At 33.8% G+C, this 18507-nt stretch overlaps 2 protein-coding genes across 2 annotated transcripts; both read left to right on the top strand.

Annotated features, from left to right (window-relative positions):
- Positions 1–3479: 3479 nt before the first annotated feature.
- Positions 3480–5588, top strand: LOC120327965 (uncharacterized). The gene is made up of 3 exons (XM_039394340.1): positions 3480–3651; positions 4338–4458; positions 4585–5588. The coding sequence occupies exons 1-3, from the start codon at positions 3480–3482 to the stop codon at positions 4865–4867; spliced, it is 576 nt and encodes a 191-aa protein (XP_039250274.1). The 3' UTR covers positions 4868–5588.
- Positions 5589–11316: 5728 nt separating this feature from the next.
- On the top strand, positions 11317–16310 carry LOC120327748 (carbohydrate sulfotransferase 9-like). Its single transcript, XM_039394102.2, has 6 exons — positions 11317–11640; positions 12072–12308; positions 13203–13339; positions 14097–14287; positions 15000–15203; positions 15549–16310. The coding sequence occupies exons 1-6, from the start codon at positions 11557–11559 to the stop codon at positions 15740–15742; spliced, it is 1047 nt and encodes a 348-aa protein (XP_039250036.1). The 5' UTR covers positions 11317–11556; the 3' UTR covers positions 15743–16310.
- The last annotated feature ends 2197 nt before the right edge of the window (positions 16311–18507 follow it).

Raw genomic sequence — 18507 nt, 5'->3', positions numbered from 1 at the left:
CAGATATACACCAACCGCAACACATGGAAAACCACCAACGCTGCGTTCATGCAATTCGAAGGAACTCTTAATGTCGTATGAAATACTGAGAAAAGACTTATCTCAGTAAAAACTATAGAATTATTTGAGATAATATTTTAAAACAGAATGCAACATAAAACGGTCTCACCATATTCAAAATATGCGCTAATTAGTTGAAACAAGTTTTCTTTATGCATATTCAAAGATAATAATAAAAACCACCAAAGTTTTCCTTTATCATTGTTTTTTATTGAATAAATAGGTATATTGGAAACATATTTCATTTCATCTAATCCATTTCCTCTTTGCAAAATTTCAGAGCCAAATTCACAGCGTATTACAAAATTAATTTAGCGACCAAACCTATGGAATAGTGAAAATATTTGTTTTATTTTACACATTTACTTCCAAATATGCATATGTTAAATGCAATTTTGGGGGCTCCCGAGGTATGCGAACCAAGATGGCGGACATCGGAATGTAATATGTGTACTAGGTTAGGGTTAGGCGATAATTTTAGGTATAAATACTACGGGAGGCTCTTGGCTAGTCTTCGAACTGATAATAAGGCTAAAATAAGGAAAATTGGAAAAAAATTATCGCCTAACCCTAACCTTTTGCCCATGTTACGTTCCGATGTCCGCCATCTTGGTTCGCATACTTCGGGAGCACCCAATTTTGTTTATGACACGGGACAGATCGCAAAATTTAAAATGCCCAATGCGTTTATTTACTCGTGTCTTTACTCTTGTAGGTATAGTTCCAATATTCACTGCAACTCATTGAAATGGGACATTTCACATCTGTACAACTATGACAAGTTTGGACTTATTATCAGGTCTTTCACCGACTATGATACAGATTTGCAAATCGGAGGTAAATATGATGTTCGCATGGGATCAAAATGGTTGCATGTTATCCACAGTCTAAGAATGTCTGTTCACAACATGACTGTAAATAACAATAGAAACTCTATAGAATGCTATAGTGACATCATCAACAAGCAACCGTGAAAAATCTTAATTATTTTTGAATGACTATAAATTTTGTAAAAAACAAATTTAATAAGGAAGTTTTCAGAAACAAATTTTTCATTATCTCACAGTTGGAAACGTAATTAGTTTACGTTCCATCCGGTACGACTTACTTGAATACTTTGCAATTATTCCGTAATAAGTCTTTAGGGAGTTCTGTTGGTGATGTGAAGTCGTGATACCATTTTCGTTTTTAATATTTATTCGCTATTTAAGTAAGATATATATATACCGCATTTCCCGGCGAATAAGTCTACCCGGTCGATAAGACGAGGCTCTTTTTCGAGCCTGAAAAAATGGGTTTTTGCACATACCTCGCTATAAGACGGGCAGTAAAATCGCATCAATATCGGAACCTCAAATTACAATGCAACGGCTTTTGAGCGGTCGCCGCGTTTGCGCATTGGTTAAGATAGCCTATAATGACTTTTTTGTAGCGTAATATTAAATCCATAAGAACTATGGGAATTCAAACTATCTTTCAGTTTTAATCTAATTGTGTTCAACATACCTCGCGATTGCGTTCACCATATAAGAACATTACCAATCTAAAATAACACGGCAATCTGCGGACATATTAATGTGAGATAAACTACCTGATTATTACTTATCGATCTTGATCGGTAAGTATGTTGATAGATATTTGTCTGTTTGTTTGTCTGTTAGACATTTTTGTATGTTACGCGATATCTCACGGAAGCGAGGTTGAATCTGCTCCAAATTTGCATTCATCATATCTCGGACCAGAAGCCTTTTGATTTTGAATGAATTATGTCGTATAATTAGCGAGTTATTAATTAATTAATTAATCAATTATTTTTTTTAGTATTTTTGATCATTTTTTTTTATAATTGGCGAGTTAATAATTAATTGATTATACAAAAAAAATTTTGGACAGATCGATAAGTCGGCGGTCTCCGATCGCTATCTCGTATATTAGGTTTTAATACATATTTTTGCGCTTTTGCGAAATGTTATTGCCGTTAAAAAATTCCCAAGATCTGCTATAAAAACACGGAAAGTACAATTTAATTAACCACAATAATATACATATAAAGTGTATATATGAAACATACATATTCATCACTTCAAAATCTGCAAGAAACGAAATGTGTTGCTTCATTGGTTTAATTGTGACCAATTTGATTTGCGATTGCGAGAATATAAAATTTATATTTTATATATATATATATATATCAATTTTATTTATATTGTAAATAGTATCACTGCTCCAAAATAACAACGCAATCCGTGGACATAAACATGTACAATTATATGTTGCTTTGATTCGTATTTTTGCAATTCAAAAACAAAACTGAGCTGTTGCTGCAACAATTATTCCGCTTCATCGCAATGCTGCCACTCATTATTTTGAGAATATCACGGTAGGAAAAAATCATGAGTCAGCGATAATATTCCACAGAGTAAAATTTATTTCAAAAAATTTACAGAAATGAAAGATGTTTACCGCTCAAATAAGACATCACAATGACAAAAACAATTGACGATTTTCACAAATCGCAATCCCACGTGTTTCTATCGGTAATAATCCTTCACTCGTGATGCACACACAAATGCGGCAACTTCAAATACGAAAATATCGGTCGGGGACCGAAGACTTATCGATCGAAACTGCGGTTTCGATTCATGACTCTATAGTGACACCTCGTGTCCTATCACTAATTAATTAATAACTCGCTAATTATACGACAAAATCAATAGGATTCTGGTCCGACATATGATGAATGCGCATGCAAAATTTGGAGCAGATTTGCCTCGTTTTCGTGAGATATCGCGTGCATCTAACAGACAGACAGACAAATACCTATTAACATACTTACCGATCAAAATCGATAAGTAATGAGAATCACAGCGTTGAAATTCTAGATTCATAGCGCAAGAACGATGATTCATTTCAACTGACCTGATGAGGATGTTATAGAGGATGCTATCGCCGAACGTATTTTATGGTTCGAATAAAATACCAAAAAAATGAAAATTATTTTACCCACCTAATGAGACGCCCCCAATCAGATCAAAAAAATGGGTCTAGAAATGCGACTTATTCGCTGGAAAATACGGTATATACTGCTCGATATCATTTAAATATAGGTAAAAGATAGTTTGTATTCAATATAAATCGTTCGAATGTACAATGAAAACAGTAAAGTTGTTTTAACGTTTACTTATAACCGTATGGGTAATCCATGGACAACTACGGCTACGAGTTTGGAACAGAACCTTCGTCTGTTAATTCTGGAACATCTTGCACAAATCTTATTTTAAATTACTATAAATCACTCTTCTATTGATGATTATCAATTGGAACCAATTGGAACAAGACTCGATGATATTGAAAAGAAATAAAATAAATTTCTCCTTTTAGACATTTTCATACCAAAGATAAAACGAGACACATGTATTATGTTTCAAAAAATATTGACACCGTGTGAAAATTTGGAATCGCTCAAATGTTCTCGGACAATCCGTATTGCGATCCGTGACGATCACAAGCCTGACATTCTGAAGTTGTCTAAGCTGGGTATAATTAATTATCAAGTGGAATTCCGTCAGCAGAAGTGCAATTGGCCAGAAGGTAGAAACATTTTAAATTACTTTATGTCGGCATAAATCTCAAAGTTGAAAGAATTGGGTTATGACTCAAAACCAGGTGGAACAGGTTGTTTTGAAGTACGGTAACCAATATACCCTACATGCCTCAAATTACTACAGTAAGAGATTTGAGTTTAGAATAAATTTAGCACGAGGAATGCTCTGCCTAATGTTTGGGGTTGCAGTTTGATGTTAAAGGTTTTTGCCCCAAATAGTGAATGCAATTTCCAGATGATAAAATCAATTGTGCTAACATTATCACCGTGAAAATTACTATTGACAGAGTTTATTCTCAGCACAAATTCATGACATACTTTCCATAAAGAATGAAGTGTCTCGGATATCATTATCTTGGAATTTAGCGACATAATTTCTTACTACTACTACTACTCTATATTTCAATGTTTTTTCTTGAATAATCTACGACTATGATCTAATCTACCATGTTTGTTTCAAGGTGCTTTTATGTAATTGCGTCTCAGCTTTTTCGTTGCACCGACGTTCAAATCGATAATAAACTATATTCATTGCACGTCAAATACATAATGATTGCTTCCCTATATCTATTTAAGCTCCTTGATTCTGTATCGTCGTTATGATAAATTGAAATCTTCGAACAATAAAAGCAATTCTAATTCGAATACTAAAATAAATATATATTTGTTACAGATATCAGACATCAGTGTATATGGGGCGCTGCAAATGAATTGCAACTGCTAAACAATTTGGAACTTTCTTTTATGATTTTGTTGTGCGTTCTTTCTGTTGTATGCAGTATAATTCTTTACTTGTAAGTATGAACTCAATTATATATTGCTGTCGTTCTTTTCTCAACATTGTGGTTCTTCATTCTTTTTATTTTTATCCATATTGACGACTTTTTTTCTATTTATTTGTACGTTTGTGTATTTTACAGCTGCATTACTCGAAGGCGAGAAACGAAGATAACTGAGCTTAAAATCGGAGAAGGAAATTCTGATTCGCAGTCAAGTTCGGATAATTCTCAAAATTCCGAATCGGAATCGTCTGAACATCGCATGAACCTCGGAAAATCAATGAAAACAAATGACGATGGTGAAAACGAATGCAGGTTAGAAGAAATCAGCAGTAATTCTGCTGATGCAAAGAACAAAATGAATGAAAACGAGGACGCTGAAATCCCAAAAAAGAAGAAAAAAGAAAGACTTAACTCGAGTTAAAAAAACAAAAATGTCATGAGTTAATTGTTCAAAATATTCTGAGCACTTTCGCATCGGAGAGTGCTATATTTAAAGCAAACTTAATACTAATCCAAACTTTAAACGGACGTGCATGTTTTAAAGTGCTCGTGAATTACGGAAAACAGCATATGAAAACTCGGATTAATCGAGCCATTATTGTGCTCACATCAATTTGTTTTGAGTAAAATTGTATTCTGATGTATATACAGACAATCAAGCAAATAGTGATTAAACACAAAATCTTTTTGTATGGTGGTATGGCGCTGTGATATCACGGATGACTATTATAACGCATGCGACAGATTTTTGAGTTCCCGATGAAAACCCCAATATTGTTCTTCATACCAAAAACTTCAGAACATGCGTCAGTGACGTAGTATTCCAACGGTGGGCAAACCGCGGCTCGTCGGAGTTTCAAAGCGGCTCTATTATTATCCAAAGTTAAATAAGAGAAACTGCAGCGCAACAGTTATTTTTTTTAATTCATTAAGCGTTTAAAGAATATATACTTTGCAATATTGTTATTATACGTTTGTGTAAAGTTCTTTTCAGTTCACGCTATTCTAATATTATTAATTTCAAAAATTATGCGGCTTTCACATATTTCTGACTTGCTGCATGCGGCTCTTATACTAAACATTTTTGCTCACCCCTGTAGTTTTCTAAGCAATTTTAAAGATTCTATGATAGACTTATGATTGTTGCCCAAAATAGTATTTTTACTCTTTTCGTCGTAATTGGTAGTCTTACAGTTTTGCTTAATTTTAAAACAACTTTCACAATGCATTGCGCCATTTAATTTCTTAAACTTTTATCGAAACAAAAGTAAGTAACAAATATATTTTGAACCGAAATTTATTTTCCTGATTTATTTCGCCAAAGAAGCAATTTATAGCTGAAGTTTCAAAGTCATTCACAATTGCAGAAATATATAACATCTATTAGACTGTAAAAATTCATACAGGCGTTTTGTATTACTTTGCTAAATGTCATCATCAGCTAACCTTTCCCATGTTCTCCTGACGAATTTTAATATCTTCTCGAAAAAAAAACTAATACGAGTGGTGCATAATGATAGTGATTAGGCCATATTTCCTAAGCAAATTAAAAATTGTGAAGGTCTTATGCTTGCGACACCAATATTGTCAGACCGTATTAGTTTTGAATCTTTTTTACAGGTACATCAGTAAAGATTGAGAAAAAACATAACCTAGTGTTTAAAATATAGATAATAGTTTTGTATTTTCAAACTATTTGGAAATTGATGTTCCTAGCGTACATATGCACTGCCGCAAAAGAAAAAAATGAATTTCATAAGACTAGCTGCCGTAACATTGATTTTTTTAATTGGTGAGTTGATGGATTCATTGATTATGTATAACATTTGATTTTCTAACATCATATATATCGGCGCTGTTTTGGTCAGATTTTTGTTCGAAATTTCCTTAAAATTTCCAAACTTTATTTTCGCAAGTCTTACAGCGCAGAACTTTACTTTGATGCAGCATGTTGTAAATAAGAATGGTGAACTAGTTCAAAATCACGATGGTTCCGTCTCCGGAGTCACAGTATATTCAAACTCCGGAGCTTCATTTTTAATGCCGGATATGGGCTCCATAATTTTCGGTAGCTCCGGCTTCATCTTATATGTTAAGCTTGGCTCCAGTGCAACCGAAATTACCACAGCTCCGTCTCCAGCCCTGGTTATAAATTTTTTTTGATATAATCATTTTAAAGTACATTTCATTTACTCATATCGCTTGATCTAACTTTGCTAATAGAAGTCCGGTCGCTAACAATTGCTAGTTTCTTGGCCGACAACAATGGTCATATATATATATAACAAATCTTTTTTGCAATAAATCTTTGCTTTTGCAAGTTTTTTTTATATAAATTATATAATAGATTTTTTAAAATCATCATTTTTGTTTTGAAATATTTTGATCGCTGCCACTGAAAGGTAGGTCACCATACATTTTTAGCCTCGTCGATTACGACTGTTTGGGGCCGTTTTCTATCACTGCTGATGCCCTAGAACAGTGTTCTTCAACCTTTTTTCACCGCGGTATACCTTTTACAATTTTTCAATAATTTTGTATACCTTCCAAATACCAATGTTTATTTAAAGCTCAAATAAACATTAAATTTTAAGCACAGAAAACACTAAAACTAACGTTACTGCAGTATCACCGTGCAATCTAACGGGCTACTGTGTGCAAGTTGTAATATGTAAACGGTCTAAATTTGACTGACGGCCCAAGCGTCAACGGGTATAGTGTTCAACGTAAATCAAGTGACGTGCATGGCAGCCAAAATTATCAACCCCAGACACGTGCCTGCTTTATCCAGATAAATTATGATGTAACAATATGCCCCCAAGTTGGTTCTTTGCGTAAATGACATTTTATTTTTCATTTGCGCCACGTTTTCATCGTTGTCTCCAATTGATTATTTCATAATCTATTATATTAAAGTATAGAATCCCTGACTTAGGTTGTACACCCTTCGCATGCCGTTTATCAGTTCTATACATTTCTCATGGTCCACTATACACCTGGGTATACCGCAACAAAAGAAGAAATCCAGAAATTAAGTTACAAATTGGAGGAGTCAACATACCAATACTTGACAAAGTAAAATATTTGGGCATGATATTTAATAAGAAAATGACATGGAAAGAACATATAGAAAATATCGTAAAAAAAGCAACGCAGAGATTAAATATTTTGAAATTAGTAAGTGGTTCCAAATGGGGATCACAATTACACACAATGCTACTATTATACCGCTCCTCAATTCGCTCGTTGTTTGATTATGGAACCCAAATCTATAGCACAGCATCAAAAACATTGCTAACAAAATTGGAAACAATACAAAATCAAGCCCTTCGCATTTGCATTGGAGCTATGAGAAGCACACCAATGGATGCAGTATTGAATGCATGCTCAGGAAAACCACTGGCATTAAGAAGAAAACAATTATGCTTGAATTATCGATTAAAATTACAAAACTCGGTTCAACTTACCTCAGCAAAAGTACTCGAAGAATCCTGGCAACATGAATATGTGGGAGATAAAGTTGTATCGTTCAAAACTATAACAGAGCTTGAAGAAAATGACTTGTCAAAACCTGAAAATAAAGACCAAATAAAGCATTATATACAAGATAGATGGAATATACAATATAAAAAAAACATATCAGGACAATACTATAAAAGAATATTTCTGGAAATCTTACCAAATTACTTGAAAAAAATAAAATAATCAAGAATACAAATAAGAAATATTTTAGACTTCAAACAGGACATGGTATGCTAAATAAACATCTTTCAAAATTCAATAAAAATGTAGATGAAATACGCGACCAATGCAACAGGGAAGTCGAAGACACTGAACATTTTTTAATACACTGTCCAAAATATGAACAATATCGAACCAGCATTCGAAATCTTTGCAGAAGACAAAATGTAACATTTACATGTGGAAACATACTATATGAGGTGAAGTTTAGAAATGCCATAAATTGGTTCATTATTCAAACTGGAAGAAAACTTTGAACACATTACAAATTACTATACTCACCTTTTTTTTTGTGACAAATAAATTCCAATGCCGTATATGCCTATACTTACCAATCCGAGAATCAAAACAATACTGACAGCACAACTGAGTTGTTGACAAGCAGGTTCACGCCATGACGACAAAAAATGGCTGTAGCGAATTGGTAAAGTGTGTGCAATTTACTGCAATAGAATAGTGCAAAGAGCATATATATATATGTTCATTGAATAGTGTGAAGTGTTTTTTTTTTTCACAACATTTGAGTGACATATTTTCCATTGTTCAGCACGAAATGCTATTTTGCGAAGTGCTTTTTATTTCTCCTTTTAAATAAAAAAAAAATCGAGTAATTATTTTGCATACATCAAAGCGATTTAATTTTTTTTTGAGTAAAATTGTTTTCTGATGTTTACACAGACAATCAAATATGCGTGCTTACATAGTTTATTCTTTTTGTATAGAGATATGAATAGGTGACTCGTGGCAATACTACTGCTTCTGAGGCATGATGATATAGACGAAACTTTTTTGACGTGATTGTTCACTATCACAATAAACGTTACATTTCTTAATCTATGGTCATTTAGTATATTTATTTTATATTTGCGTGAAGTAATACCTAATGTTATGGTAAATGATCTTTTTAAGAATTAGCGGAAAGAAGGCAAAATCGACTATCCAACATCCCTTGTCCGTATGTATACACATATTTTATTGAGTTCGTATGTACGCTATTGCTGTATATGCATTGGAGGTTCTGCATGCTTACTGTGACGATACTTTACCGCCTAAAGCTTCTTTGTAACAATTCTACTAGGAAGATGTGCCCAAAATTGTAATTTATGCGTCCCCGTCGCCTCTAATTTTAATATTCTTCTACATCATCTAGTTTCGGCATAGATTCAACAACGGCTACTACCTCTCGGTCTATCTCCTTCATGTTTATTTTTTCGACTCATCGTCAACGATTTTTTCAAAAACTAATGCAGTCTATGATATTTTGATAAGTTGACTTTATGGAAACAATAAACTCATAATTTAAAAACGAATCACTACCGCTTTGTACAGGAGGCATTAGGTATTTGTATAAATTTGAGATCCAGTAAAAAGGGCAATCGAAACCATAGCGTACTTGTTTTATTGTGACACTTGAGATATCATAACTCGTGTTTACAATTTTCAGTTACATACGGACTTCGTCGCAAAAAATTTTTTTTGTCTGTTTCCCGGACATAAATATTATCTCACCATCAAAATGAAACTAATTACCGCAATTTATTCCGCTAGTGACGAAATTCAGTAATAAAATTCGTGCTCGACTGGTTAGCTGTATCATAACATACGTTCAACTAATCTTAGTTGGTTTGTAGTGGAAATTGGTCTCTTTTTGGTTTAAAAATATGTATGGCCTTTTAGTTGACGTTCAGTGAAAATGTGCTAACGATTTCGAACATCAAGATAAAAGATATTTAATAATTCATTCAGAGACTGATGTGTACCGTGCTATGACTCAATCGACTATTCCGATACATCAAGACTTCATTTCAACACCAGAATGGATATAAAAAAAGTCCAACTATAAATTGTCATTGCATACCTAATACTACTGATTCGTCGTGAGGGCTATATAAATCGCGAAATGGGGCCTATTTACAATTTCACAGTGTGTGTTATGATAGTGATTCACCGATACTAGTGGTGTCAAATGAGAAACAGTGGTTTTCTGAACACTTGACAACCGCTTCTAGGGACAATTTGCTAACTGTCAAATGTACCCTCGAAAACATGAAAATGATCTCGTGCTTGGCTACCCAGCATGGTGTATATCCTGCTTTATTAATTGTTGAAAATTATATGAAAATCTCATTTCAGGCAGTATTTTATTGCGATATGTCATAGAACGATAGTTTTATTAGGAGAAGCTAATTGTTGAAAATTGGAGCAAAAGGTAGAAACAAAAGTGTGTAACGGACGTAACTAGACGTAATTGTGTTTTTGTAAATTATAATAAACATCTTTAAACGTTAAACTTTGAGATAGATTATTCGTACGTTAGTTGCTGAACTTTTTTATTGCAACAACAAAAATGTAGCAAAACAATTTGTCTGTCCACTTCGAGTTCAATATTACTCCACTCCTATCTGTGTTACTTGAACTTTTAATTAATGCATATCAAACAAGATTCCCGTCTATTGGCAGAAAAATGGAGGTTCAGATCCGACACTTTGTGCATTTTGTAAAGAGCATTCCCACCATTCTATTGCTTTAGCTTATATACTATATTTGATATAGTTAATGTCATTCAGATTGATAGATTTTCGTCCTACTCGCGCAACTCATCTTGACATTTTTGAAACCGATTCAAATGTTCATCCCAATTTTTAAGATTGAAAAGTTAGCGGAAGTTCAGATTCTTCATGGTTTAATCAATTTTGAGACTATTTAAAGACAGTGCTATTGGAAAATTAAGTTTATATAAGATTGTTGAATGAAACATTGCTAGCCTTACCTCGAGTAAATGGATCTAGGATGGAAAATTGCAAGTTACCACTAATAAACAAGCACGATCATATCGATATGTGGATGCATTTTCACAAAAAAAAATTTCTCGAAGAGAATATACTAAAGTCACTTTGTTGAAAGATACTACAACAGTAAATGGATACGAAGTACTCGCCATACACTTGTAGACAATACCGAAATCTTTTTTTTTAGAACGAGAGGCGAGTGTTAATTGAATAGAGTCTTAGAAACACTCAAAGTGGACACACAAAGCGAGGCATCTTCCTTCCAAGACCATAATTCATTATCGCTTAAAAGTTGTCGCCTCCGGGCAAATGCAGTTGCTTGGCTTCATTATTTCAAAATGATTATGCTCTAGACGTGTCCAACTTATTTGCATGTGTAGATAGGCATGGCTGTAACAAATTTCGAGATCAAAGAATACATTATAGTTTGGTGAAGATAATGTTTTTGTTTTTGAAGCGCATTTCGTTAATTGATTGAACATGTGGCATAAGTTGGAGACATAGCATAGCATCAGAAAGCAGTCTGACAGTGGAAATTGGTTCTATTTTCTGCTTTAAATAAACTCTGCACGATCCCATTATGGACACGGTACGACTACATCTGATAGGGAGTATTATCATTTGTATTGTCTTGTTGTTGATTGTTTCAACATATATGTTAAACGTGAGTCAATTTTTTGATTTTTGTTTTTTTTTGATTGTGTGGAAGTAAACACGGAAGACTACTGGGTGTCGGAATTCCGGAATCTTTCGGGTTTGATAAGGTCAGAGCAAGGTCCCGTGACTCAGAAATAGGGAGATTGATCTCTGAGCAAAGTCACCTACTAACGAAAAGTAGTCTGTGCAAGATATACAAAGACAAATGTAACTTACGACACCCAATGTTAAATAGCCAAGTCTGTATGAGATTATTGGTCTGCTTCACAAGTAGCAAATTTGTTGATTGGGTTAATCTCATTTACATAATCAATTCCCTACTGAGGATATGGCAGATTTTACAGGCCCTTATCGCTGACTTCGGTTTTTGATGAAATGTACATTTTTATAACTGTAACTCGATTGCGCTACTTGCTTATAGTTGAGCATTTTGTTCAGGTAACATCGTCATATTCAGCCAATCTCTTCGGTACGGGACATCGTATGCTAGATTTTGATATAAAGGCTGTATCTTCACCCAAAATAAATGTAGACGAGATGTTAGCAACAAGTAGAAACGAAAAATTGAGGAAACGTTGTGGATCCCGGTTTTATAATGGAACAATCAACTCCAACACATGGAATAGGTTCTCACCAGCTCATAAACCAAGACTGCATTACTCGGATAAACATAAAGTAAAAAATTGCATATATAGGCATGATTAAAAAATTAAAAGAGAAACATTGCTACAGTTTCCTCAATATTTTCCTTATCCACGATCTCTTTTGTTAATTGATTCTTAAAAAACTAATCTGGAAATATTATGAGAGAAACATTTAGTTTTGTTATTTTTCTTAATAAAATAAAATTTACAAAATAAAATACGATTGTGATTGTTGATGAACTACTGAAACCACATATCATTTCAAATTATTATCATTTTTATATCATATCGACACTATTGTCGACATAAGCAAAGCTACAACGCATAAGAGTATTGTTATTATATAAGTATCAATCCTGAAACATAAGCATGTATTCACTATCAGCTTTGGTATATTTCATATATCAGCATTTTGAAATGTTACACTGAAGAAGACTTAGTCTCTGAACACAATGAAACTGAAAAAAGCAAATATAGCTATTGGTCTTTTCTTCGTAGAAATAAATTTAAAACTGTGAATATTGTCTGCCAAAAATTGCATTCCATCAATTCAAAATCTCAATTTGTGGAGATTCATGAAGTTTTATGCCTTGTACATTTTTCTAAACTCTCAATTCTCTAATAATATGCTCTCGATAATAGTGTTAAAGCTCTTTCTCTCTCTCTTCTAGTTAATTGATACCTAAAAAACTAATCTGGAAATATTATGGTTGAAACATTTATTTTTTTTATTTTTCTTAATAAGATAAATATAGATATTTGTCTTTACTTCGTAGAAATAAATTTGAAACTGTAAACATTTTCTGTCAAAAACTGCATTCCATCAATTGAAATCATCTTGCACTTTAGTGCGGTATCAATACCTCTACTAATATACTCTCGAGTCGATAATCATGTTAAAGCCTGTATTTTATGTTTTCTATAGCTTATAGCCTGTACAATTCCAAAGAGTGGAAGTACAAGTTGGATTAAAGCAATACTAATGGCGGATGGTATCGTAAATGTATCAACGCCAAATGAAATCGAACAGGAAGATGCTTACAAATTAGGCATGAAGCATAGGTAAGCATCACTGATTTTTGATATCTTAAAAATACTGACGGGGAACGATAAAAATAGCTATACAATATATTATGAGCCGACAATATTAACTCAGGTTACGGCACTTTTGATTGTTTTTTATCAAACCTGAAGACTCTCGAACATCATCGGCAAGTGAGTCTTATTACTTATCGATTTTGATCGGTAAGTATGTTGATAGGTATTTCTGCTTGTTTGTCTGTTAGATGCCCGCGATATCTCACGAATGCAAGATTGAATCTGCTCCAGATTTTGCATGTGCATTCATCATAGTTTGAAACAGAAGCCTATTGATTTTGGATGAATTATGTCGTATAATTAGCAAGTTATTAATTAATTAGTGATGGAAGCGCTGTTTTGGGGGGAGATCCCCTAACTTTCGATCGATAAATCTTCGGTCTCTGACCGATATTCCCGTTTATACCTTGCCGGGTCGCGTTCAACCCAAAGGTATCCAGTACCACCACATAAAAGCTTTTTTTTGCGGTACCAGCGTTGAGTATCTGACTTAAAAATTGATCACGCTTTCTATACCGTATCTCAATAACTCTATAAGAAAAGGGCGGATGTAACAGTAAAAAAAAAAAACGCTCTCAACTCATCAGCTAATGGGCAACAAGTATATTATAGCAGAGGAAACGTAATACAATGGATATTCACTCAAGTATTTTTGGGGTTATTTGTGACTATTTTCAACATGTAACTATGACAGGAATAAGAAAACGTTGCTATATTTTAGGTATTTATGGTTACACTTTAACCATACCTCGAAACATGGAAAAGCAGAAATAAACAGGCGATTGAATGATTACTATCGAATTATCATTGTTCGGGAACCACTTGAACGTGTCGTTTCAGCATATCTTGATAAGGTAGTTCACGGAAAAGATATATATGCTAAACTAGCTCATTCACTGCACAAAGGAAATGGTAAGTGACTGCTCCAATGATTTGTTAATAGCCCTCTGTGTAAGGGACGATTCTATGTATACATCCTTATTCTCACCTGCGTGTTTCGACTGTATTTAAAAGATAGTGGAAAGTGATTACCAAATTACCAGTCTCTAGTTAGTAAGCGCAAACGTCGTTGTCTATTTACTCACAATCCATACCTTACCACAACTCTACTGCTTTCTTGCTAAAAGGGGTCATGAATATATTCGACAAAGATTCCTGGACACAAGTTAAAATTAACGCAAACGCTGACTGGCATTTTTCTCAAGTGTAATATCCAGGAACGAAATCTTACAAGAGGTTGTTTAAGAAATTCGATTTGTAAACATTCGAAGAGAACGCTGTTTAAAAAGTTTTTTAAATCTTCATATTTGTGAAATTTCAGGTAGAAAATGTGGCGAATCGCTATTTTACATATTGATTGCCAAATTTAAAAGGCGTAAATATTAGTATATATATATAGACATTTTGACATATGGTAAATCAATAAACACATACTTTTGAATTAAAGAGTGACTTTCATTATCACAGAACTGCATCTTATTCAAAGCTTTTTTAAGGGCAATTGCTGAAAATCTTTCTACGGTGTTAAAAAGCACTCATTCTGCGTCGAAATAAGAATATTTTGTTATCTTCCGGTGTATATGCAAAACCATATTTCCAGTATATTCCAGAGTAATTTTTTTAGACGGTATCACAACATTTGAAGAATTTGTTGATTCGATTATAAGCAGACCCTCTTTCACATACGACATTCACTGGAATTTATACGAAAGCATATGCGATCCATGTCGGATGCAATATCACTACATTGTAAAACTAGAGACAATGTCACAAGATGTCAAGTTTGTGTCTAAAATGACAGGGATTGATAGCCAACTTTTTACTTCGGGTGAGTTAGGTATTTGTGTCATTTTCTTAACGATTGTTTTATGGAATAAAACATAGAAAAGTCGTAATAAAATGGACGTAGTTGTTAGTTAGGCAAATCAAATATCATTGAAAAAAAATTCTGAAAAAAAAACAATTAACGTTTTGTACTTGATTTTCAAAAAGTATAAAAATAAATATTTTCTATATGTATGTATATGGTAATTTATGAAATGAGAAATCGGAGGTACCCTTACGAAACATAATATATATATTATGCAGAATTTCTAAAATAACTTTTTTACTGTTGGAGAACTCTTTTTTCTCCGTTGCTGAGTATTATTTTTTTATATTTTTGTATTCAAAGAGAAAACAGCTGAAAGAGTATCGTCTCTGGAACACAAATGGAAAACAAAATATCGGAAGTACTTGGAAGACCTTCCGATAGAAAAATTAAGAAAACTGTACAAGATATATTCTAAAGAATATGAAACATTTGGTTATTCTGTGCCTTCCTATATATTACCTCCCAAAAACAATTCGAAGTCGGTTGAAGATTGACGATTGTAGAAATGTATCGCAACTAGTTATATATCTTTATGATTCCGACTGTGATCCAGAACAAATTGAAAAAATTCACGCGAATTGGTTTCTGACTTCCTGCCATATTGCACAGAGCAAATGGTGATTCTCTACTTAATGATCATTACGCTGACTGCACAAAAATGCCAACAACACTGCATTGTACCCTTCAATGAGTAATGAAAACAAGCAGCGCTGTAAGAAGAAGAAAAGAAGCAATTATCAGCGAACCACCTCTGACAATCTCTGCAATCGGTGCTGCGATAGCAAACTAATCATTTTAGAAGTTTCGACTCAAAGTACGAGTTATTGATGAAGAATTTAAAGACTTCAGTCTTCTTCTGAACTGATAAAGGCATAAAATAGATCTCTGAACTGTGGTGCCAATACAATTATAGGCCAGAGCGCAGAACACCAGATTATACTGTCACTGTCTCTTAAAAATGAAAACGATTTATAACAACTTCAAATTTTATTAACAAGATGCACGTCTGAATATTCATATTACTTCACATTGAAAAATATACTTTGTAGAGACTTTTTTTAATCTTTGTTAAAGTTATTTCATACAAATAATAAAATCACAAATAGGTGATAGAAAAAGGTTTAACTTGGAGCAAAAAAAAGATAAATATATCCTGGTCATATTCAAGCTAAAACTTATATTTGAGGATAGGCTGGTACAAATTCACAAAGTCCGAGTGAAGAAGATCTGACCCAAAAGGTTCAATACGACTAATGTTGAATGCTAAAAAAATCCACGGACTTTTATATTCAAATAATCCGCAATAGTGCGATATTAACTTTTCTTGTGGAAAAATCAGCTCTATAGATAAAATATGGTGGTAAACCTTGAGTTAAACATCACGCCTGCATCTCGAGCCGAGTAGCAACGGAAATTTCAAGCACTACGTATATAATCAAGTCGAACTACTGTTGTATAATAAAAAAGGTCGAGTCTGACTGGAAATCGGCGACAAAAATATCGCAATAAAAACCACGCTGTTTACCCACCAATAAACAGTGATTAGCGGTGGACATCAAGAACTTGGTTTCGGTCGGATAAACACCTGAGACAACAAGATCCAATCGGTTCTTCTGCAATTACGCTGCACAGACGTTTGGCATTTTTTTCATTGTGTCATCGCGAATTTGACATTCATACAATTAATCAGAATTACATGTAAAACATTACATAGGCCTATTTCTGTTGGATTACAAATTGAGATATCGGAAAAAAGGACCACAAGGCGTATATTATAGATAAGCATTTTTTTATGGAGCATTGATTCGCATTTTCTGCATTATCGTACATTTCCTGCCTCATCCTGCAGTGCTTCCCAAGCAGTGGGTCGAAGCTATTCAAGGGGGGCCGCGAGGTATTTCCAAATGCTACATACAGTTTTCGATTAGATCGCGAAAGTTGTGATATTATGATTACGTTACAATTATGAGGCAACGTAACAATTAGAATTATGCGTTGTGTCTCGTAAATAATTTAATACGCCCCTACATGTTGGAAAATGTAGGTACGCTACTTGGCAGATTAGTAATTTGATGAATTCGGGTAGGCAGTATAGCAAATACGCCGGTTCACGTAATAGACCTTAGTCATTCGAAACCCATGCCACGTGCAAAAAAATAAAAGTCTACCAGTAAGGTAAAATGAATCTGACTGAACGTGAATAGACTATTACTGCAGCTGAACTTCACTAACAAAAATAGGTCTTTTATTAAATGCCAAGCGACGGTATGTTGTGGTCCCGATGTTATTGCAGATGTGACGACCCTTGTTTTGTCTTTTAGATGATGTCTTGTGATAATATTGCTGTATTTTGTATTTTTAACACTGAAGACCCTGAGGGAGCTGTGACACTGTCGATCTGTCTTTTGGTATCCTGTTAGCCTATGCTGTGGTTTGCATCAGTGCAGTTGTGGTTGTTTTAGTTGGAGTGTTTGGTTGTGTTAAGGATTGTAATTAAAAAATAGTATAAATTGAAGTGAATATTGAGAGGAAACTTGACGTCAGATCATATTGGAAGATATTCTGAACTTGGATAATTATTACATAGACTGCCGGTACGCTACACAGAATAAGAAGTACGAGCGGTTGGCGCGCATATTTCCGAGACTACAACGCGCTGGCAGAATGTCATGATATAGGGAGAGAGATGCCAGCGGAAACACCACGCCCAATAAAATTTCAATAACCGATTACCAAAAATCTTGACCATGTTTATCATGATAGAAATATCAAAATATATATAAAAAATATTCTATTCTTAAAACTGCACACGTCAACAATAAAAGATTTCGCGCATAGGATGGGTTTTGAATGACTAAGGTATATTGGTAATCTTACGTCCAATAAGTTGCGTTTTAAATAATGGCTAACAAGGTTAATATACTTTATTGCAACAACCTCGTTTGATTCTTGTGAGCCACAAAATGAATGAGTTTTAAAAAAGGAAATCTAGGAAAGTAAAAAGAAAGCTCCAAAAGTTTTAGTAAGAAAATATGACTCTTATTACATCAAATGTGGTTTCATTGAGGCAGGAAATGACTTTGAGCCAAAGCACAATGTGTTGAGTGCTAAGGCCACGTTGCGTATAAGCTTGTCTCCTATCAAGCCTCGACGTGATCTGATAATATACAAGCTCAGGTTTCGAATGAACAGTAACATGCATGGGGATACATTGTCTCTTTTCTCATATATCAACATTGTGGGTCGCACAAAAATAACA

The sequence above is a fragment of the Styela clava genome, chromosome 7 (genome assembly GCF_964204865.1).
Source record: "Styela clava chromosome 7, kaStyClav1.hap1.2, whole genome shotgun sequence".
Classification (NCBI taxonomy): domain Eukaryota; kingdom Metazoa; phylum Chordata; class Ascidiacea; order Stolidobranchia; family Styelidae; genus Styela; species Styela clava.
The sequence above is the reverse complement of the archived record's forward strand: the minus strand, read 5'-3'. Positions and strand labels throughout refer to the sequence as shown.

Excerpts from the sequence above, each read along its gene's own strand:
- LOC120327748 (XM_039394102.2), top strand. The coding sequence starts at position 11,557 with ATGGACACGGTACGACTACATCTGATAGGGAGTATTATCATTTGTATT. Across the intron at positions 12,309-13,202 it reads ATTACTCGGATAAACATAAA|CTTATAGCCTGTACAATTCC; the intron begins GTAAAAAATTGC and ends TGTTTTCTATAG. Across the intron at positions 14,288-14,999 it reads TTCACTGCACAAAGGAAATG|ACGGTATCACAACATTTGAA; the intron begins GTAAGTGACTGC and ends TAATTTTTTTAG.
- LOC120327965 (XM_039394340.1), top strand. The coding sequence starts at position 3,480 with ATGTTTCAAAAAATATTGACACCGTGTGAAAATTTGGAATCGCTCAAA. Across the intron at positions 3,652-4,337 it reads GAAGTGCAATTGGCCAGAAG|ATATCAGACATCAGTGTATA; the intron begins GTAGAAACATTT and ends TATTTGTTACAG. Across the intron at positions 4,459-4,584 it reads TGCAGTATAATTCTTTACTT|CTGCATTACTCGAAGGCGAG; the intron begins GTAAGTATGAAC and ends TGTATTTTACAG.